General features: G+C 32.9%; 1 protein-coding gene across 1 annotated transcript in view; it reads left to right on the forward strand.

Annotated features, from left to right (window-relative positions):
- Nucleotides 1–486: 486 nt before the first annotated feature.
- LOC132552333 (sodium-dependent proline transporter-like) overlaps nt 487–24508 on the forward strand; it is a 32070-nt gene continuing 8048 nt past the window's right edge. The window contains exons 1-15 of the mRNA XM_060216492.1: nt 487–594; nt 9132–9233; nt 10917–11127; nt 15437–15571; nt 16327–16467; nt 18737–18893; nt 19423–19555; nt 19841–19975; nt 20632–20735; nt 20984–21108; nt 21561–21673; nt 22235–22364; nt 22617–22703; nt 23036–23145; nt 24062–24238. Of these exons, the coding sequence (XP_060072475.1) occupies nt 502–594; nt 9132–9233; nt 10917–11127; nt 15437–15571; nt 16327–16467; nt 18737–18893; nt 19423–19555; nt 19841–19975; nt 20632–20735; nt 20984–21108; nt 21561–21673; nt 22235–22364; nt 22617–22703; nt 23036–23145; nt 24062–24238 (1953 nt within the window). The 5' untranslated portion in view covers nt 487–501. The remainder of the gene's footprint in view (nt 595–9131; nt 9234–10916; nt 11128–15436; nt 15572–16326; nt 16468–18736; nt 18894–19422; nt 19556–19840; nt 19976–20631; nt 20736–20983; nt 21109–21560; nt 21674–22234; nt 22365–22616; nt 22704–23035; nt 23146–24061; nt 24239–24508) is intronic.

Here is a 24508-nt window from a genome sequence, read left to right on the forward strand (position 1 = left end):
TATGAAAACTTTGACCGTACACACGTACTAGATCATAATAATGTTTTGTTTTTTAAAGTTTAAAGATGTAGCAACATTTTATTTTTTATGAACAATTGCGCCCACGATAAAATCTAATTTCTATACAACAATTACCCAAAAACTATTTGCATCATTAACAGCATGTCTAATACGGCCTTTGTCTAACAAGTAGACGATGTTTAATTTGTTCCTGAATATTTCAAAATTGTTTTGCAATATGTTGGGTCTGTTACTGAATATACCAGTCTCTCCCAGAGTTGATGCGGTACCCCGATGACACCTCTGTATACGGCTCAAACCATTTCAAGATTATTGAAAAACGAATGAATTATATAAAAATAATACTGGTGTATTATGACTGTTCAGGAACAGCAACTCTGACAGAGATTGTGAATAAACGAGGAAACTCCCGTGGCAAGCCCCAACAGCGCCCTCTGTCTGGCTACCATGTATAAACAGAACATATAACAGCACAACGATATGGCAGGCGGAAATTCTCTATCCAATCAAGATGATTTGGAAGCTGGGAACAGAAACAACGAGACAGAAAATGATGCACAAGTAGATCTCCTGGTGAGTGAGATAACCGAAGGATGATGAAATATCAATGAAAGTGTGTAGTAATGTGAAACATACGAACACGTGCTTGATGTCCGACACGGTTGATTCGGTTTTAGACGTGTCAACGAGATGGTTCTCTGTGCCAATATTTGACGTATATGTGTGGAATTGTGTATACCAAGACGCATATACACTCAGCGAATAAGAATGTTATTCAAACTTCGATCTCAAGTCGAAGTAAACGCGGCTTCTAATCGCGGAAGTATTTACAAAATGTCGTGTTTACATTATTGTTACATTCGGAAGCAGACTACAATTAAAACGCGGGAAAATAAAAACACCATATATGGCGATATCTTTACGCTGGTTCATACTGATTAGTTACGGCGCAGGCGTATGTCATAATAATAAATACTAAGATTATAACCATCAACGTTAGGAAAAATTGTATATCTTCATGACAGAGAGTATATATTTATGATCAGTTTGACTTATCAGTTGTAAACAGTAGAGTAGTTGCACTGAAAAAAGTCCTAAAACATGAAATAAGTTTTCGTTCAATTTGTACACAACATTTCTGCACACTATTTTTTCAAGAAGTGAAATATGTAGTTTGAACATTTCTTAAAAAATATTGACATTTTAAGTGCTGCCAGTAGCCGTGTTAAAACTTATCATTATTATCAGGGACGTATAATACAGATTATTACTGTATTTTATGTCCCTGTTATTATGGACAATTTTTTGTGAAAATAAGTTGTGCATAGAATGAACTGCTAGAAAGGTACTTCAATCCTGATAAATTTCAGTTTTAAACTTAAATGTTGAGTACTGACAGAGGTTAAATTGGGTATTACTATTTGAAATAGCTGCTCTATGGCACCAGTACTCTGCCAGATAGAGAGTAAACAATAAAAAATGTTTCAAAAGATGAAAAGATGAAATTGTTAATTTTTATTGTTTTTTATAATTTTAACTTCACTAACACATAGAGTGTTATTAACATTTATTTTATAATTTATTTCACTTTGAATTCTTTTGATGAAATTTCAGTTTAGCATTTGTATCATACACATGTCTTCAGAAGTTTTTCACAAAATTTACACAGCAGGATTTTACAGTAGTGGTTATGCAGTTTTACATTCAAATTGTACCAGATATGAGGCAGAGGTACATGTCACTGTGACAATTGTTGATCTATCCTTGGAAGCAGTATCTCTTAATGTTTCTGTTAATGGAGATATTTTGCGACCTTAAAGAAAATTTCTTAAGGAAGATCCGTAAAAATGGGGCCTGGACTGTTATAGTAAAAAATTACAATTTGAATAAGAAGCACACAGAAATTCAGTTGTGACACTCGTTACTCTTGACATTAGTCATCTACAATATGGGAAAGTTTTGGTCAATCAAAAAATTTAGATAAATACTTTGCACTTGTTTGAATCATACAAAAGTTTCTTGTGAAAATTAAGTTTGAGCTGGATTTATCTGTCACATCATCCAAAATGACAGTGAAGAGTTAAAAAAACATGCTACCAAGGCATGAAGTTACCTTTTGGGAAAGCAATGCCTTAGTCTGATTATTTGCAAATTTATCCACATAACGCAACTATCTGATCTGCATTATAATCAGTTCTAAAAACCCACTGGTTTTATTAGCTGAACTTGGCTGAATTGGTGAAGGGAAAATAAATTATATATAAATGGTGGATATTTTACCCCTAGAACAGGACAGTAGTGCCCAATATTGGAAATCGAACAAATGCTTCAGAAATAATTTTTCTTTTGTAGGAATGCCTAGTTTGTCCCATTTCAGTCTGATGCATCTTTAGGTGAAGGAGAATCAATTTTGTTTTGCTGATGGGTCTTGGCTCCCCTCACCCTTCCTTGTTCGGGCAGGAAGGGATGGGGCCTTTTTATTACATTCAGATCAAGATTAGCAATACAGACCCTAATGAATTCTATGGGCCTCTTGTAGCATGGAGAAGGCTTGTTTTGGTGGACGTTGGTGTTGATATCCCAACAGAGTATGGATTTATACTAATGGCAATAGATCAATGTTTTATTTAAATTATCTCTTTTTTTGTTTATTAAGCATTTTAAGAATTACAATGATTTGTTTGATGTAATAGATAGGAATAGCTTGGGTTGGATTACATTATCAAATTGGTACATACACATGTATAATAAGTAAACATTTCAAGCTCTGTTATGGATCATTTGTGTAGATGAGGCCTCAAATTGTGTTAGCTGGAATGTGCAGTATGACAGCGAAAGAGGTGACAGAACCACACTATAACAAAGCAAATTAAATGAGAAGGGGGAAAAAAATGAAAAAATCCAATATGTTAAAACTATCTGTCGATTTTTGACATGGTTTAATGTTCATTATGCATTAAAAGTATGGTATTTAAACTTCTCATGGAAGAAAAGTAGAAATATTGTCATTTGAACTAAAGTCTTGGGAATGCATTTGTAAAGGAAATAATTTCGGTATTTATATATAATGATTCATAATATTGCTAGTTACAATCAGTAGTGATCTTGTCAATTTGCCAAATAGTAATAATAAAATTAGTCCATGGAGATGGATTATGGTATGGAATGTCATTGTTATCTTTCTACAGATTTGTTCATACATTAATGAATCATGAATCCATTTAGTTATGCTTTAATAGTTTGTTTACTAACAGTTAAGCCTATACTAGTTTGACCTTTACCTCATACTCATTGCTTTGTAGTGATTCTTGGCATACATTCAGAACTGATTTTTATGTGCAAAAAAGAATTGCGAGAACTTGCTGATCAGTTGATTGCTTTGAAAATCGCACAGGATCAGTCCTGAAGGAAAGCAAACCTAATATTTTAGAGCTATAGTTTTGAAAGCCTTCTTGAACAGGAGATTAAGCTGGTGGGGATTAGTATTTCTGTAATCCTTAACATTGTGCCAGGACTGTGCTGTATTTTGTTAAAACTAAATTACAAATGGAATTTATTTGACCAGCGTGGTCAGTTGTGTATGGTATGTTTTTGCCGGATCTTGCCTTTAATATATGGAAGTTTCACTGTAACAGCTGCTATTCTATGTAATCTGTAGGTATTTGTGTACTATTTATTATTGATTGAATTCATGTGTGTCCTGTTCTTTTAGAATCTCTTTCTATATCAGATTTATTTTGTAATTGTTATTCATAAGCTTTGGAAAAAATAGTAACTCTAGCAGTCATGACAGAATATCACAAAGTCCGCACAACAAGTGATAGGCAGGTCGTTATCAATAATGAAAAAAGTTACAAAGACGAAAAGCATAGTATTCCAGACATAGCTGCTGAAATTCCATTGCTACCTGAAGTTGAAATACAACAGGTGAGAATGTCTACTGTTTTCAAGATTTATCTTTAATTCATAGATATTATGTAATGGAATGTATTGTAAGATTTATAGCTGAAGTACTAAACAAGTTACTTGTGGATATGTATTTAAGTATTTTGTTTATTTTTTCATCAGTTTTTATAGTTTGAAATGTGAAAAAATGTCACATTGTCAGTTCAGTATTTAATTTCTGTTTTCCTCAAAGTGCCAAGCTATTACTAATTATGAAAAGACTAGATATGACAATATTTGCAGATCATTGGTAAGTTGATTTTTTGTTTGTGCGGCCTTGTTATACTATTGAAACTAAAGAATTAGTCGGTGTTTAGATCTATACTTTTACCTGGACAACTGTTGACCTCCATGTTTTCTTCTCAAGTATGTACATATATACCCACATGGTGTAGTGATCGACCATTTATAAATGTTGAGATATATTTACTACATGTAATTTGTTATGTTTAGTTGAATGATGATTTTAAACTCCTGTGATTGTTCTTTTGAAATACACTACAAAACAAGAATCATAAAAAACTTACACAGAAATAGGACCCCAAAATGTTGCAATACAAACTTTACACAAAAACAGGGGATAAGCAACACCTGTTGTCTTCTAATTGGTGTGTAATGTTCCTGACTATTATCAGTTTTATATATGTCGACTACCAGCAGGTAGACAGCATCAGCTGTCACTTTGATGTTAGTATTCTTTCACAGGAAAAGAAGGGACAATTCTGCTAGTTGATAGCAAAAGGCCATTATCAGCCATTTTTTGTCCAATGCCAGAAAATAAATATGGCCGTCTTTATTTTATTATTTATTTCATTATTAAAGTTAAAAGAAATGGAGGGGTCAGTTTGAGTTTTTGTGGGGAGGAGGGTGTTGGAGGGCCTTCAGGAATATGCTGTCTCAATGCAGACTGCACAAATTTTCCAGTACCCTAATAATCATGAATTTGAAGCCATGTCAATAGCTGCCTTTCAGGTTGGATAAAAAACCCAATTTTTATGCTAAGAGCATTTTCAATGCTCATCAGCATGTTGCTGTCGCCGCTGAATATCAGTACTTCGTTTTCATTGGTTCATAAATCGAAAGTTTACTCCTACTCCATCTGCCGGACATTACTGTAATAATTGGATTATCGCCCCTACAAGTTGCTGATGCTAGTCATTAAATGAAACAACCTTATCGACATTTTCTTCATTACTTGTACATCAAGAAAACGATTTGTGTTGTGTATTAATGATAATCAGACATCGAAATTTGTAAATACAATGACAAAGACTCACATTAATGGTGGTAAATTTTGCGAGGCGACGCTAATATGGCAGCTTGACTTTCTTTTCCGCGCGATGCATTGTGGGTGTCACATACATTTGTATATCTTTCTTTTTTTCTTTTTCGAAAATTTATTCTTTAATTCTTGTCTTGCCAGTTGCGGGATTTTCTGATTTTGTTAGCACAAGTCATTTCAGTTCTCTGCAGAAAAAGTGAGGGGATTTCAAATGTGGTGGGATAGTTTGATAAAAGTTGAAAGCATGAAAATAAAAAGATCACACACAAGTTCCTTCTTTTTTTTTAAATTCACGCTCTGTAAATGACCTGCCTTAAATATACATTGTATTGTTATATTGAATATGGGAGGATATTCCTTGTTAGCTGTTACAAATAATTTGAAATTCTGAAATATAATATTTCATTTAGAATCTGGAATTACAGTAACATATGTTTGTCGAAAATATAAAAAAAACGGTAGGGCTTACAAAAAACTACACGTACATTTAGCCATAAAACTGGTCTGGGTCAGATTTGACTTGAAAGGCAGGTATTGCTAAAATAGAATGTGTTCAAATACATGTACATCTGGTGATCTGTAACAGACACCGAGCCAGTGACCTAGCTATACCATTTCTACACTGTTTTAGGCTTATTCTTTCAATGGGGATCCTATTGTTATATTTTATTTAATCCACAACTGTCTTTAGACTGTTCTTGTAGATGTGGCAGGTAATTTCTGAAAATTTGAAGCATTCTGATTTTAGTGTTAGTGTTTAGGATTGGACCAATAACATTGTTGACTTGACAAATTTATTGCAAATGTGTGAATTCATCCTTGCACTTAGCTGTTTAAAATTGATATTGCTCTGAAATTTGATTGCATCAAAATAAATTTGTTTGTGGAATCAAATGCATACCTGATGATTAAAATATCTCTTGAATACCAGAATATTTAAAGTTGGTCTCTACCTTTTCTTAGTATCTTTGCATGTTTCACAATTATAACTTTTTTTTTTCCAGATCACAATATCTATCAGTCAATTACAACCACACAACCTTGCATTTATAGATGTAGTCTAAAAGTCAAAACAATGTAAATTTACCTGAGCTGTAAGATTTGGCAACTGTGACTTTTTGGCTAATACTCAACTAGTTAAAAAATCTTTTATATTTAGAATGTCAGTAAGGGCAGTCTTTTACACACACTGACCCAGTTTTAGCCGGTTAGGAAGCATAGATTAAAAAGATATGTTAAATTCTGGTAATCAAAATCATATATTATGGATTATTGCTACAAATGTAATACAAGTACCACTTGCTTTACTTAGGTTACATACATTTAAGTTAGGAAAGGTAAATTTGGATATGCATGGAGTTGGTGTTCATTCATTTATGAAAATACGAAATGTCTAGGAAACCTGAAAACAAATTATATTGTGTGATTCAAACTGAATCACTCAAATGTTCCTTTTTAGAAAGCAGTTTTTGAAAAAAATACGTCCATGCATAATTTCAGTTGAAGAGCCCACATTCCTACTGTAGTTAAGAGTAAAGGGATAGGTGCTTACTGTAGAATTAATATGGAAACTTAGAAAGTTAGGTGTTTAAATACTAGTGATGTGTAAGTGCCAGCTTAAATAATTTGCTATGAAATTCAGAGTTTTTTGCCTTCAGAGGGTATGCTAAAGGTGAGACAACTTGAACATTTTTGTTTAAATTTTATTTAGTTAATTCCACAACTAGAAATGTGTAAAGTTTGTTGTTGTTGTTATACAGTTTCTGACAAATTTTACTGATGGAAAAATGTTTAAAATTATCATGTTAAATCAAGTGAAATTAGACATTGCCTGCATACCAGGGCCAGTAACTGAAAGCGGGAATTCGGCTTATGAATGATGAAATATATCCATAATAAATAAATAAATGGTTTTGTACATATTTTCGGCGTCGGAACATTGTTTATCTTGACTATTGTTTATAAACATGTTCACGCTCTGTTTATTACGAAGAAAGCCAAGTGGGTCACATAGCTTGTCACGTTACGAAGTCATTTACTTCCGCCGCAAAGAAAAAATGGATTACGAGGTAAACAAACGCACATGTCTTATGTATGACACTTCCTTTTGCACCTTTCTGCTAATTTTTGTTTGCAGTATATGATTTTACAGTGTTAAAATATATGATTTTAACAATCAATCTTAGTAATTCATTTTGTTTTGACTTTGTCGTGCTAGAATTATCTATGTCAATGGTGGGCGCTAAACTAGTGGGGCCACAAAGGGGTAATTACAATCAGAAAAGAAAAAAACTCATTGTGCAGAAATGCACAGGAAATGATACTTTGTCCGTACACATTAATAGATATTGCATTGTTTATTATGGAGGCTATGTTTATCACCACGGTTGTTTTTCTTACAATAACACCAGTTCCGTCATATTTTTACACATAGAACGAATACCCCCAATTGGGCCCCACCTTGCAGTCGACAACAAACACATGTCGATAGTAAATTCAAGCGAATGACCCAACTATTTTCATTCAACATTTATCAAATAACACTTTTAGTAGTGTTGTTCATAACATATTCACATGTCAAACACTGGATATTGGATTATAATCAATGACAGGCAGTTACGTTATAATTATAGGGCTAACATTAAGCTAACCAGTCAAGCAGCAGTCCAAGATCCTCCTTCATCTTTCGCCATCTATCAATCTCCTGTGTGATATAAATTCTTGCCTGACCTCTTTTATGATATGACTCCTTCCTCTTACCTTTTCTGGCACTTCTGTAAGGTGCTCGTCGTTTTTTATTAGTATTTGCGTCCGCCATATTGCTACTTTCTAGACTTATACGCATGCGCAGCATCAGGGTTACGAGCAGTAATGTATGAATTAGATCAAGACCACAATGTTTACATTCTTTATTTTTTAGATATCAATAAAAATGGTTGCAGTGACTTTTAATTTAGTAATTAGCAGAAAGTCTTATCTTTGTTACATACTATTGGAGAATAGAATGTTTTATATCGTTTTCTCGTGTTTTTAACACTATAGTCGCTTTAGATAACCTTCAAACTGTATGAATCAAAACACATAACAAGGTAGTATTGCTGTATATGCTTAAAATTATATTCTCCATCTAGTGAAATATGCTATCATACAGAGAATGAATTGAAAAACATGAGAGAAGCTTAAAAAGAATTTGATTCAGCAACTTCAAAACTGACCTTGCCAGATATCAATGTGATTTTCTATATAATATATTGGTACATGCTGCAAATTTTCATAATAAGTTGGTAGCTCTATGTTGTAAGGACAATGCTAATGGAGTATTATAGGAATTAAATAAATTTCTGCTTCGAGAAAGAGTCACTTCTGGTTGCATTTTATCAGTATTGTTATCAAGTGACTGCTTACACTTGTTGTTGCTGGATTGAATTAATTTAATCGCTGGAACAATCAGAATGCGGAATACAAAGGCATTGTGATGTCACAATACACTGGGACCAGTTGCAATTATATAACCTTTATTACAGGGACTGCAAAGTGCTAGGGTAATTGGATAGCAGAGGGCAAATAAAAATTTAGAGAATTCACAAGGATTGAAGCATGTAAAGGAAGTGGTAAAAATCATTTCAGTTGTGATTTTACTTTGATTATTAATTTGAATTGACAAATTGGCAGCTGATTTATCTACTGAAGTCTATCAGTAACCCAATGCTCTAGCTACATATGTACATTACTGGAGAAGGATGTCTGAATTGTCTTGTGTAAAGTGATACTGTACAATATCATGGAGGACTGGCCACTGACCAGTTAATGAATTTGTACTTATCTGGTACCATTTTTATGTCCTGTATGGCTTGTGAAAACAAAGTGTATCATGTTTTTTCAGAGAGGGACTGAAAAATACCACAGTGACTCTGAGCCGTCGGCCAATAAGAAGTGGGGAGTAGCTTGGTACAAGGAAGAGTATCCAGACAACATGGAGAGTGTGGTAAGTGTTGATATATGTCTGTTGCACAAATCAGAATTACCTCCCTTTTTAAACTGGTCAGGATTGAGGTGTATTTGTAACAATGGTATGTTGGATGATTTAGCAGGAAGTGGCCTGGATGAACATTAACACGGAAGTGAAAATGAAGAATGTTCAATACAGACAGGTTTTTCTGATGCAATAGCATGTCATAAATAGACAAATTGGAGTTGTATGACAATGTCATTATCAATTACCTACAGAAACTTGAAAGTTTACTATAATACAATAAATTGTCATGTATTTTACCTATAGGACAAATGTCATGTTCATTGTAAGTTCAACATAAATATAAGAAAGAACAGTTTCATTTCTTCTAGTGGGTGTGTTTATCACAAAGAAAAATGTGGAAGTTTCAACCATACCAAATGAAATATAATTACATCAAGAAATAAGGAACAGTGTATTTATTACACTTTCAGGCTTTCCATTTATACAAGTTGCCACTCTGTTTCCTTTCTTCATTATCATAATTTAGATAATATACTGTAGTTTCACACATAAGACAATCTTCAAACAGATTTTAAGAGAAGTTGGTACAAAATGTGTTGCTCTCTAATAAGAAAGTTCAGATTGGCCAGTAGCAATTTAGTAGTACAGTAAGTTTCTTCCCATTTTATTGGGCTACATATTTCATCATCAAAGTTGTTCCTTTATTGTACCACAATGCATTCTGGAAGAAAATCATATTGTCATTGCATGTATTGCGTGCGATCCGAGTGGTAAAAAATCAGTGAAGATATCAAAACTTCTTGTTTTCATTCACTGAAGATATCACATTTTCAGTTTTCATCCTTATTTTGAGCCGCAGAATGTGTAATAGGATATATGCTTGAGATTTGTTGGGTTGAATTTCACATCATTATCTGCTGTAATCTAAAATGTTTTTTAAAATTTCACAAGGAAGCACTTGTATGCAAATATGGTAGACTACAAAGAAAACTCATTTTTAGTGTAAGTGACTTATGAAATCTTTTGAATAAAGAATAAGAAAACATGTCATAGTGTTTTTAAAGTTTTAAACCATATAATCTGGATTTCAATTAGTTTGGAGTTTTGCCACTAAATCTATTAAGAACTTTAATTTAGAACAGGGTTTGAATCAACCTGTCACCTGCTTTAGTAATCATTACACGTCTAGGATTAAGTCAAGGTCATACATTACACATTCATCCGTCTACCTCTGACAGCTTAAAGGTGTTGATTTATTTTTTCTTTTACAGTAAGCTTGGTTTAAAAAAAGATATCACACTTTAAGTCATAGAAGTTCACTTTATACATGTTCCTGTAAAAGACCACCTGTGATTTAGAAGAATCAAAACTCTTTAGAAATATTTTCATATTTTCAGTAGATATGTCACATGTTAATAGAAATTTTCAGATGATTAAATTTATATCCAAGTTTATCAATGTAGACTACCATTTCTGTGGTTTTAACTATTTAGATACAATTTTAATAGTCTGTTAAAAATTGCAAGTACAGCTTAGTGCTGTAAACATTTGAAGTGGGTATGAGACGAGTCATCCTTATTCCATAATGGTATCTTCAAAAAACATTTGATTATATATATTTTGTTCAGCTGTTAAAACAACATTGTGTACACCGTTGATAATTAGGATGGGTAACATTTCATGTTTACTTAGAATACAACTGACCCAGAGCAACTAGTCCAGGATGTGTCCAGCACAGCTGTTCTCACCCCTCTTGATGATGACTTGGTGGGCGAGATACAAGAGATTAAAGATCGCGGAAATTGGTCTGGCCGTTTTGATTTCCTTATGTCTCTCCTTGGTTACTCTGTTGGACTTGGCAATGTCTGGAGATTTCCCTACCTAGCTTATAGTAATGGCGGAGGTAAGCTTAACTGTCATAAATTATTTCATGCAATTTTAGCTCACTTGGCCCTGAGTAGGCTATAGGTATACTGCAGCATCTAGTGTCTGTCATCTGTTCATCCATCAGTAATCTGGTGCCTGCCAACTCTTCCTATAAATTGCTACTAGTCCTGTAAGACTAAGCAAATTTAAACTAAATTTGGTCTTAAAGTATCTTTTGGGGAAGAGAAAAAGCTTTATAATAAACAATGGATCTGAAACCTTTGGGGCCTGAGAGAAGGGGTCCAATATGGAAAATCTATCAATTTCTTTAAAATCTATCTGGTCCAAATTTGGTCTCCAGCATGCTTGGGTGAAGGGAAATCTGTATAGTATATAAATGGCGATTTTGCCATCTAGGGCGGAGGGTTGAAAAGGAAAAATCTATCAATTTCATTAAAATCTCACTTGTTCTTCAGGAATTGCTGAATATTGTCCAAATTTAACAGTAGGGCTCATCCCTCGAGGATTGTTAGAGCAGGGCTTAATAGAGGAAATAAAGAATATTCTTTAAAATCCAACTACTCTTGTAGGAATGTTTTGATTTCGCTCAAATTTGGGGTGAAGCATCCTTTTGTGAAAAGGGATCAGTTTTGTATAAAAAGTTGATTTTGGCCCCCTGAGGCAGGAGGAGCAGAGCCCAATAGGAGTGGGGGAAGCAAATTATTTAAAATCCTTCTTCTGTAGGAATACCAGGATGTTGTCTTTTTTGGGAGGAGGGGTTGGGCCTTATAGGGGAAATAGTTACATATGTTTGAACACTTTCCCTTTAGTTTAAATTAATCCATTTCAGTAAACTATACCAGGTGAGTGATAAAAGGTCTATGGGCCTCTTGTTTTGTCCAGATTTGAAAGAGCATGGGCTGTATTATGTAGACATAATTTCAAAGTCTACACTAGGGGTTGTACACAATCTCTTCTCTTCTGGAGCGAAACAGTTTGGGAATATTAAAACATTCAAAATTGATGATTTGGCCATTTGATCTTAATTTGGTATCAAAGAGTCGGCTATGCTTATCTTCTCTTGGAAGTAACTACTACATGTGTATATACTGCTATTGCGTCATACACTTCTTTTTACTTTGTAGGCACACAGCCAACAATTCTTTCAGTGTGTCAATGAATGCTTAAAACTTGAACATTTGATCTCTTTAAAAGTGTCCTTCCTTAGTAACTATATCACACTAGCAATGTCTATCCTATAGTAATTGAGGTTTGCTATCATCATTGACATTTAAAATTTCAATTTTCAATTTATCTTTTAATATTTTGTTTCCACTAGGTTTGAATAAATTGTTTGCTGTATTATGTAGATAGAATTTCAATGTTTAGAGTTAATGTTGTGCATAATCTCTTGTGGAGAAAACATGTTAGGAGTGGTGAAATGAACTGAAATAAACAGATTTGGCAGATTAGATCTTAATTTGTCTAGGAAAGTCAACCGTGGTTCTGTTCTCTTGTGATCACACCTGTATAACATTTCAGTAATTAACTATTACATGTGTTTACTCTCCTATTGCGTCATACACTTAGCACTGTTTACTTTATAAACATGCATAGCTACCTTTTCTTCCATTGTGTCAATGGCTGCTTAAAACTTCAACATGCGACCTCTGTTCAGACCTACCATTAGTGGAGTTAGTTGTGTTTTGTTGGCAGAATGTCCAAGTTTGTAGTCGTACACCCTCTCTACATGTAGAAGGAAATTGTTGATATGTGGTAAAAATACACACATACAACAAAAAAATACAGAAATAAAACTTAGATTTAGCTAATGAGATCTTAATTTGGTATTAGATTGGGCTGATAGATTCAGAATTTAAGACACTAGCTCTGTTACTACTTCTACAGAACTTCAATCATAGCATCAGAGGCCTAACTTTGTAAAATAAACACTGGTAAGGAACCTGAAGGCCTGAAGACAAAATTCATGGACCAGGTTCCATATTGTGTGGGATTTGTTTTTGAGATATCTTGTAGAACTTTCTTTGAAAAGACTGAAAAAAAGCTCTTTAGAATAGATTTAAAAGACAAGTATAGGAGTGTCTGCATCAATTATATTAATGAACAGAGGTTATATGGATATTAATGTGCTGTACATTATGGTTGTTTGTAAGTTAGGAAAGTAGAATTTGTGCAGCTGTTGCAGTTTCCAGCTGTCACACAAGCTTGCTGATATTGTGACAAGCATATATTTAACCTTGTTTGATATGATTTTCAGGGCTTGCATCTTTTTTAAATTTTGTAATTGGAAAGTTTACCATAATAGGTTTGTTAAATTGGTATTAAATCTATAAAAGTTGTGAAAAAAATTGAAACTTGACTAGCCAGATTGCAAAATGAAAAACCCTAATTTGCTAGAATTCTCTCATTTAAATGAAAAATTGTGAAAACTTTGACCTGTGAAAATATCAAGTATGACAGTATTTATTATTATAGGTTAGGATAAGAATCTTCCATCACTCATCATCAATATTTATTGAATGAAGTAATTATTTGCTGATAATAATACATGTAATGAATATGTCATTAGTTTATACCTGATATTATTTATCATTTGTGACATCTACACTTTCAAATATAGACATGGTCTGACAAAAAATGTTTTATTAACCATATGATAGCCTTGCAGCTGGTGTATACATTTATTACACAATATTGTAAAGTCAAAATATATTGGGATGTTTTGTATTAGTGAATCATGTTTAAACATGCTTATACTTTCATACAAGCATGTCTGAATACATAATAGAAAATTTAAAAGACCCAATTTTTAGACAATTTGTGGTTTACAAATTGGGAAAATAAAATTTGAATTGACAGACCTTAATTTTTGTTATGAACTGTAATATGATGATGTAAGAACTTCTACTTTTAGACTTAGAAGATAAGAAGTAAGTTACCCACATGTGACTCATGCTTAGTCTGGGTTGTAGTTGAAATCATTGTGTATACCATATAGATCTAGATACATATTTATTGTTGGATAAGTGACATTATGCATTTATTGTAAAATGACCCAGAAAAATTATATAAAAAAATTGTGTGACTTTTCAGGACTGGAATTTATCAGATTTAGCTCACATGCCTATATTAGCTATCCTTACTGTATCAGATTCTTGCTACGGATGAATGGATTATAACAAGAGATTTTCCATGAGACCTAGTCATAACAACTAGCCTTTTATATCTTAGAGGAGGGACTTGTCGACTGATATGTCACAAAGTAATTTACAGCCCGGATACAATAACTGACAGACACTTAGCTGAACATTTAACCAACATACATTTTAATGAAAGAAACCCAATGTATTTTATGTTGTCTGTCTTCTGATAACACCAGAAAAATTCAGGTTGTAAGCAATTAACTGTCTTATCTTCTGACAAACCCCCACAATTACTGGAACAAAATCTTTAAATTGATTTTAAAGGACTTAAAATGGTAGGAAGTTAATTTCTTTACACATACAATGATTAGATCCTCATGAAATTTTGGACTGATATGATGAAATATAGTGTTTTACACTCCTGCTATATAGGATTGTGACACTTACAACTATGAGTTCTCAATAGGCATTTAAATATTTGTAATTGAAATATTAATGGAAATAGGCATGATAATCATCAAATATCAAAGAAAAGACAGAAAGGAATATGATCAATGGTTTTTCATGCATTTATAAATGTTTTGAAAACATTTATTTCAGTCCAGAATAATCACCTGTTAGTGACGTCTATATACTGGTACTGGAATGTACTAGGCCACAAGTCGAGGCATTTAATATGTATTATCCAACATTAGCATTATGTTTACCATTTTGTTATCATGCCTATGACGTAAGCCAGTGTTTGTTTATTATAGCAAGTCACAGCTGTTTTATGGGCTTCTCAAGGCAGATGGAATCTATTGAACTAGAACAATAACCATTAGTAGATAAGACAAACATTGTTTTTTGTGTGTGCAAATATAAGTTTGTTTAAACTGCTTGAGCTGGGAGGCGCTGAATCCCTTGTCACAGCAATAGTAAATTTCTTCAATTTGTCAAAAAATAAAAAGATTTAACAATATTTCATAAAACTCCAACCACCAAGTTCCTGTTTGTTATTTAGTGGTTGTAAAATGAAATGATAAAAAGAACAACAAAGCAACACGGCATTATCAGCTTTGCAGAAGAAATTTGACAATTCCTTAGCTCTTCGTGGATTGATGTTTTCTTCTTTCACTTGGCCAAGTTATGTACCATGTCACTGTTGTGATAATTATCACTGTAACCTGTATTTAATTCCAGGGGCATTTCTGTTTCCTTTCATCCTCATGTTATTGTTGCTTGGTATACCGCTGATGTTCTTGGAGCTGGCGTTCGGGCAGTTTGCAGCACTTGGACCAGCAGTTATCTATGACCGTTTTTGTCCACTCTTTCATGGTACGTTCGCAGTTTAACTGAAGGTAGTAGACTATGAATCATCAAAATACAAATTTCTATACAAAACATCATTCTGACGGTAGATAACAGCATTTCTAGTTCTATGGAATTGCAGATCTAGGTATATCATTACTTTTTTTGGATGAAGAAGGCATATATCATATCCATGTCTGTCAGTCATCCTGTTTTGTCCCATTCTGAATAAATGTCAAACTTTGAGAATCTCTCAATAGATCAAGTTTATATTTAGTATCATAACATCATGTTCTACACCTTATCATATTAAGATGCTCTATGGACAAGGTTACATTTGAAAATTTCTATAAATTTATGAGATAATGATTCTGATCTGCATGGGATTGTGGCCTTCACAGCTGTCACACATTTAGTTTGAGTGTAAATTATTATAAAAAAATAACTTCTGATTGTAAATTTTATTAAAACAATTTTTGTGTAAATTATAATAAAGAAATCATTTTTAAGTGTAAATTATTATAAAACAGTCATTTTGAGTGTATTATAAAATCATTTTTGAAAGTAAATTATAAAACAAAGGTTTTTGAGGGTAAATTATTTCAAACAACTATTTTTGAATGTGAATTATAAAAAAACATTCATTTTTGAATGTAAATTATAATAAAATCATTTTTGAAAATAAATTAATATGAAACAACCATAGTTGAGTGTAAATTATTATAAAAGAAACATTTTTGAATGTAAATTATTCAAAACAATCTTTTGTACCTGTGTTTTAGGGTTGGGATATGGCATGATCACAGTATCAGCATTGGTGGCAATTTACTACACAGTCATCATAGGCTGGTGTATCCTCTATCTCTTTCTTTCCTTCACGTCGGAGCTGCCATGGGAAAAGTGTGGAGAATGGGCTACAGAACGTAAGTACAAATACACTGAAACCTTCATATTATTTTCCAGGTTGAAATATTATGAAATGAGATATCAAAATGACTGAGCTTGCTATTTAGGATGAGTGAACATAAAGTGAGTCTATCAAACTGGTCAATCCTATTACTAAATGAAATTAGAATAGAAAAACAAGGTATTATTAATGGGTAATTGTGTTTAGCAACAATTAAAATTAATGTAGGTTAAGAGATGCAATGAGAATCTATACACATCAACTGTTAATTCACAATATCTGGACGAAAAATAACCGGATAATGCACATCCACCTCTGCGAAAGGGATAAAGTGTGTTTTGAAAATATTTTGTGAAGTAGTTGATGCTGTTGTATCTGAAAACACATGTTCATAAGATCAACAAATGAAAAGAAAATGTATATATTGTATGAAATAACATAATTCATCTGTGAGATCTCTGAACTATTTTATGCACATATTATGATTCCTCTTGTCTGCTTAAAATAGTAGGCCTGTGTTCTATTGTTTGAGTTGCCTCCTATTGTCCATCCTTTCAAAGTTTCCTACACACTGGATTATGTCACAAAGGCTATGACTTGTTTATAATGGTTAAAGCATTTTTTTCTTAAACGTAAGTGTCACTAAGATGATCATTATTGAAAGAGTAACCATTTTCTGACTGTTACAAAACTTGTTTTATTTTCAAGAGCTAGTTTCTTACACATTGTATCAAATAGATGAATGAAAAACTTTTCAGAGTTGAAAAGTGTAACGGTGATTAATAAAGAATATTTATTGAAAATTTTCTTACACTTTTCACAGAACGATACTTTACTGGTCTGGTGCTATCTTTTTTCAGTGAAATTGTAGCAATCTTCTTCTATTGTAATCTTGGCTTTGGATTTAAAAGGGAATATGTTTATATTCTCAGGTATTGGTGCATATATGTTATACACACTTGTAATAGGAAGGAGTAATAAAAAGACTCTACCCCTGTGGGGATTTTAACTAGCAACCTATCGGTCTCTAGACAGAAACTCAACTACTTGACTAAATGGAAATTTCCACACACCAGGGCTATTAAGGTGACCTGTGCAACTTCTACTTATTTAGTATGAGTTGGACTCGTCAGTAAAAATCTTGTGTCAATATAACGTCATTTTAATATAGCTTTTAGTGTTCACTCGCCAATTTGTTTCTTGTTCTTATTGTTTAGTCATATAAAGAGTCTTATTCATATAATTGGTACTGACTGTTGGTACATGGAAAAATTTAATAAGTGGGATATCGTGATACCTGATATCATAATTAATGTGTTCCACTGTAAATGGAAGCCATGTCACTAAATTTTTACATAATTAGGTAGTTGTCTTTATAATTTGCATGTATATGAATGTAGATGATGATCAGTATACATTTTCACTGTATATACCATTAACATGAAGTCGTCTTTCCTGTAAACTATTATATCTCTTTCCTATCACTCTGTATATACAAATAACGTGAAGTCGTCTTTCCTATAAACTAATATATCTCTTTCCCATCACTCTGTATATACCATTAACATGAAGTCGTCTTTCCTATAAACTAATACATCTCTTTACCATCACTCTGTATTTACCAATAACATGAAGTCGTCTTTCCTATAAACTAATACATCTCTTTCCTATCACTCTGTATATACCATTAACATGAAGTCGTCTTTCCTTTAAACTAATACATCTCTTTCCTATCACTCTGTATATACCATTAACATGAAGTCATCTTTCCTATAAACTAATACATCTCTTTCCCATCACGCTGTATATACCATTAACATGAAGTCGTCTTTCCTATAAACTAATACATCTCTTTACCATCACTCTGTATATACCAATAACATGAAGTCGTCTTTCCTATAAACTAATACATCTCTTTACCATCTGTATATACCTCTGTATTTACCAATAACATGAAGTCGTCTTTCCTATAAACTAATATATCTCTTTCCCATCACTCTGTATATACCAATAACGTGAAGTCGTCTTTCCTATAAACTAATACATCTCTTTACCATCACTCTGTATATACCATTAACATGAAGTCGTCTTTCCTATAAACTATTATATCTCTTTCCTATCACTCTGTATATACAAATAACGTGAAGTCGTCTTTCCTATAAACTAATATATCTCTTTCCCATAATGACAATATATGTAAAGGACTTCATCTCTGTTGAACACTTGTAAGTTATATGTTTTATGAGGAAACAAGCGGTGTAATTTGGGTGATTTGGATGTTGTAGATTGTTATGCACACAAAGAAGCGGATGCCTGCCACGCAGTCAATGGAAGTATCTACTACCACAGACAATGTTACAACTCCTCCATGGCTGAACTCCACAACATCGCTGAGTTTGCCAAAAATCAGACCAGACATGCCCCAGCTCAAGATTTCTTTGAGTAAGATTTGTTTGCACATGTCAGATATCTGTTTTGACAACTCTTTAGTTCCCTCACCCTCAAAGTACACAGGTAATGGCCCAAAACAAGTATTTTTTTGTATCTGCTAAAGAATATGTATTATTTGCATCTGACTAATACTTTGAACAAGCTTTTTTTTTTCGTTTGTTTGTTTGTTTGTTTAAAATGGACAAATAAAAGATGATTTTGAAAAAAAAATTGAATATATCCCAGAAAATGGTAGAGAAATCATTTTCCTTATCTCAATGGTCCATATATTATTGTTTGTACATGGAATTTCTTTCAGCCAATATTTGAGTACTATTAACAACTGAATAGAAAAATGTCACCTTATTGCAATTCTGACTCAAAATTAAAGAACAATGTTTTGCTCAATTTTGTTTTACACAATTCATTTAATTGAATTAATTATAAAGCTATGAAGAATTTTTCCTTTTGACTGTCAAAATGGTCCAATTTGATGGTGTCCATTTTTAATATGGTTTGAACTTTGTGTTTTACCTTGTAGAAAAGGAATCCTTAATATGTCCTCTGGTATTGAAGACATGGGTAACATTCAGTGGAAGATAGCCTTGTGTCTCCTTGCGGCATGGACCTTGACATTTGCTGCTCTCAGCAAGGGAGTTAAATCTACAGGAAAGGTGGGTTCTCATTTGTCAAAAATAGACATTTACTAGAGGTCAGAATCAAATTATGGAAATAGCAAAAAAGAACTTTAGTTACACCAAAATGATTAATGAAATAGGCAATTGGATTTTTATCATTGACATATTGGTATGAAGTATACTGTTTTTTATGACATTTGCATGAAGAAAATTAGATTTGTAGTGATCAGTGTCTGTGAGTTTGTATTGGCAAACTTTTTGATATTTTGTTATGAGATCAAAAAGAATTGTTTTGTCATTGTTCAATGGTTGGTGTTTCAGGTTGTTTATTTCACAGCTTTGTTTCCTTACCTTGTGTTGTGTATCCTGTTTTTCCGTGGAATCACCCTTCCTGGATCTATTGAAGGAATTGAGTATTACCTAACACCAAGATTTGACAAGCTTGGTGATGCAAAGGTAAGAACTCAATCAGCCCTCTTGTCTAGTTCCACTACATTTATTGAAATTAACAACTTCTGTGATTATGAGTCACAAATATGCAGCACAGCTTCAACTGAAGAATGTTGGTTATGTTGCTAAATAAATATGTACATTCATGTTGTTATCAACTCATGTTAAGTGTAAACCTCGTTATTTATCAAGAAGGGATAATTTCACACATCCCAAGTTTTATACCCAAGTTTTACATTTTAGATGACAAAGTTCACGGAAATAAACTGAAAGCTCCAATCCATTTTGAGACTTTGTGGGTAAAGATTTGTTGTATTAAGTTCACTCAGATTGTACAGGGTTAGGTAACATTTTTTCCTGAAAAATTTCAGGGGCACATATGATTGCCGCCTTGTTTAGCATTGAAGGACAATTTTGTGATTTTAACACCATTATCAATATATTCCATTCACACCTCTTAAAAAAGTCACTGCAGGTTCATTTTATGAAGGGAAATGTGAAAGCTGATATTTAAAATCTCCCAATTTGAATTAGCTCTATTAAATTAGCTGGATTGGAGCCTTGAAATGTTTTTCATGCAAACAGCAGAAATTAAAACAGCAACTCAAATGATTAAATACAAGTGAAGAAATTGTGTGATTCTAAGTTTTGCCTTTTTGTAGGTGTGGTCAGATGCAGCAGCCCAGATTTTCTTTGCCCTCAGTCCTGCTTGGGGAGGCCTCATCACGCTGTCCAGTTACAACAAATTCCACAATAATTGTTTCAAGTGAGTGTATACAACTGAAGCTTTGATTGTACAACTCAAAAATATGGAAAATCAAACTTTATGAAATAAAACTAGAGTTCAGAATTAACAATTGTAATTCAAAATTAAACAAAGGGGATAAAAATGTTCTGATGTTTGAATGTTTGATTTTCCTAGTTTAACAAAAACAATTTAAGTGGTTTTGATTTTTGAGTTTGGTCATTATTAATTGTGGACTAAAACTTCCTTTTTTCTTCTTTTTCATTTAGAGATGCCATGATAGTTTCTGTGGGAAATATTTGTACAAGCATTTTCGCAGGATTTGTCATATTCTCAATCATTGGCTACCTTGCCCAGGAGCTGAACATGCCCGTTGATAAAGTGGTAGACGAAGGTAAACAGTTTAGCATGTTGGTCTGATAATGATGAATATGTCTATTAATGAAAGATTATCTGATAATTGGAATTTTGACAATAAATCATCTGATATAAGTGAGAACATCAGATTACAGAATCTGATGTTAGTTTCCATATCTGACACCTGAGCTAAATAGCAGTAGATAATGCCAAAAGTCAATTGATCCTTATGATTTATACAAAATATCTTATAAAATACTACGTGTATAATAATTATGCTCTGATCAAGATATGTTTCATTGCATCTCAAACTCGGAAATACTTGCATTACTGAAATCTTTTTGGTTGGTATAACAAATATTAGAGCTGCAATACCAGTGGAAAACAAGTTATTTGGAGATGAGATTTAAATGACTAGTTAGATGTGATGTAGATTTCTTATATGTTGATTTGGGGTCTGATGTTATCTGTTATTTAATCACTTTAAAGGTGCTGGTTTGGCATTTGTGGTCTACCCAGATGTGGTGACGAGGTTACCAATTTCTCCTCTTTGGTCTATCCTTTTCTTTGTGATGATGATCACACTTGGAATGGGAAGTGAGGTAATGTATATTCTCTGTGGATTTTAATCCCTAACACTTAGTTTCTTTACCTGTCCATGCTTTTGAACAGATTGTACACTCAGTATTTAAGAAACATTCTTTTAGATCTGGTAAATAAGCTATGGTGACTTGCAGGATAGTATCATGGAATAAGATGGTCTGGATAGAAAGCCAATCACATCTGCAATTAATTTAAGTTATATTAAACAGTTATTTCAAATTAAGATATTTATATGTAGTTTCATGATTATTTTGACCACAGAAATGTTCATTTTAGGTTTTGTTGTGAAATGGAATTATTTTTTCATCATCCCATCTTTGTTCAAAAGTATCATTTGCTATAATTTAAACAACAGAAGGTAAATTTGTAAGGTAAAAAGTAATTGAAATTTTCGGTATGTGTATATGATTCTGTTCTCAGGTTTTCACTTGCAGTGCAAGAATTTTAAGTTCTAGGAGGATATATATAATCTTTTACTTCATGCATGTTTGTCAGATGTTTTACAAACACAAGTTTCTAGTAGATTGTGACTTATTGGAGTGGAATGCATTGTGTTGTAGTTTGCTTTGCTGGAAACTGTGCTAACAGCTGTTCAGGACACCTATCCACAGTTGAGGAGTAAGAAGACTTGGGTGGTGCTTGTAGTCTCCATCCTGGGCTTCCTGTGTGGATTGTCTGTTACCACAAGTGTAAGTGTTCCTTCAAGAATTCAACCACATGTCTGAAATATTTTATAGACTGACAAGACATCCTTGGAATTTAGTACAGATGTTTTCCCTTTTTTTTTCTTTCCTTTTTTTTATTTCAAGCAAAAAGAAATGTTTATTTTTTAAACGAATGTTTATGAATTTTTAGCAGTTAATGGATGCATATGAATTTAGCATGTTATGTTTATGAATTTTTCAGGGTGGATATATGGTTACTTTGTTAACATGTAAAGGAGAAGTGGATATATGGATGCATATGTTTCTAGTTGGATGGTTTTTGTGATGGCGGCACTGGAATGTATCATTGTTGGATGGATATATGGTAAGTACTTTGTTGACATGTAAAGGAGAATGTTAGATGGATATATGGTAAGTACTTTGTTAACGTGTAAAGGAGAAAACTGTTGCATATAGATGTCTGTGAAGTTTTAGTCTGTGTGCAAGTTCAATGTAATCATCACCATATATCATGAAATATGTTTTTTGTATACCACCATTAAATTATATTGCAAATAAAATATACTGGTAATTCTATTTACTTGAATGAAGTATCATGGAGGATTTAAAAGATATAAGAAACTTTACAAGTGTGTTTGCAAAGATCCTTAGTCAATTTTTACATCTTCAATAGCACGATATGAAATGTAATTGCAGGCGGGGAGAGATTTATTGAGGATATAGAACTTATGATTGGTCGACAGCAGAGATCATTTCATACCTTCTTTAAAGTCTTCTGGCAGTACCTCTCACCACTTACACTTCTGGTAAGTACTGCTTTATATCAGCGATGATCCATTTCAGAAATATTTAATCATTCTGTTTGCTCTTAGTTCTTATACGTAAAAAATTTATATGAAGATTAATCCAGTAAGATTAAATAACCATCTCAAAACGTTCCAGCTTCAAGTTTGGAGTTTTAATCATAACCATCTCAAAACGTTCCAGCTTCAAGTTTGGAGTTTTAATCATAACCATCTCAAAACGTTCCAGCTTCAAGTTTGGAGTTTTAATCATAACCATCTCAAAACGTTTCAGCTTCAAGTTAGGAGTTTTAATCATAACTATCTCAAAACATTCCAGCTTCAAGTTAGCAGTTTTAGTCACAAACTATCTCAAAACATTCTAGCTTCAAGTTAGCAGTTTTAGTCACAAACTATCTCAAAACATTCTAGCTTCAAGTTCGAAGTTTTAATCACAAACTATCTCAAAACATTCCAGCTCCAACTTTGAACTTGTAATCATACCTTGACATCCTTGTTGTTGGTAAAACCTGTGGATATCAAGTGCTAACTTTTTCAGGAAAGGAGAGAAATATTATATGGCAATACCTTTCGATGATGTTGTAGTTTTATGACAGTTATAACAGCGATCACAAGCTAGATATCTAAGAGTTGGGTTTGGTTTTATTAGCCCACCATCATGAGATGATCATTGTGCTACTAAACAACAAACACAGCAACAAAAATAGATAGCCTATAAAATGATTTAAGAAAATAGTGAAAAAAACACCTTGTGATTTGATTGTTGTTAATGGTAACCTCAGCATACAGAACAATACAAAAACAAAAAGAGAGAAAGGAAGAAAATTGTGATTTGAATCGTTAATAGTGACCATAATCACACCTTTATTTTATCCTACAGTTGTAGTGTAGATAATATTTTCTGTTTTCTGTATTCCAGGGTGTATTGGCTTTCAACCTGATTCAATACAGACCGTTGAAGTTTGACAAGTATGAGTACCCAGCATGGGCCAATGGTGTAGGATGGCTTCTGTCTCTTATACCTATGATTTTTATTTTCTCCTTGATGTTTTACCAACTCCGGCATGTTGCCCCAAGAGAACTCAGCTTCGGAGAGGTAAGAGTTGTATTCAGTTGTTTTTTGTGACATTTTTATACAGACACTGCAAAATGCATATAAGGAGGTAGTTGTTGGATCAGTTAGTTTTTTGGGGGATAATAAATACATAGGAATATGGCAGGAGGGGGCTCTAAAACTTGACAAGTGGCCATTATTTTGGAGGTGTAATGTGACACTTAAAATCACATACCCATATCTCAATCAAGGACATAAATTTTATTAGTATTTGCAAAATCAGACCTTGAAAAGTTGACTGTATTCACGTTG

This window comes from Ylistrum balloti, unplaced genomic scaffold, assembly GCF_031769215.1.
Source record: "Ylistrum balloti isolate Yb309-2 unplaced genomic scaffold, AGI_CSIRO_Ybal_v1 Utg370242, whole genome shotgun sequence".
NCBI lineage: Eukaryota > Metazoa > Mollusca > Bivalvia > Pectinida > Pectinidae > Ylistrum > Ylistrum balloti.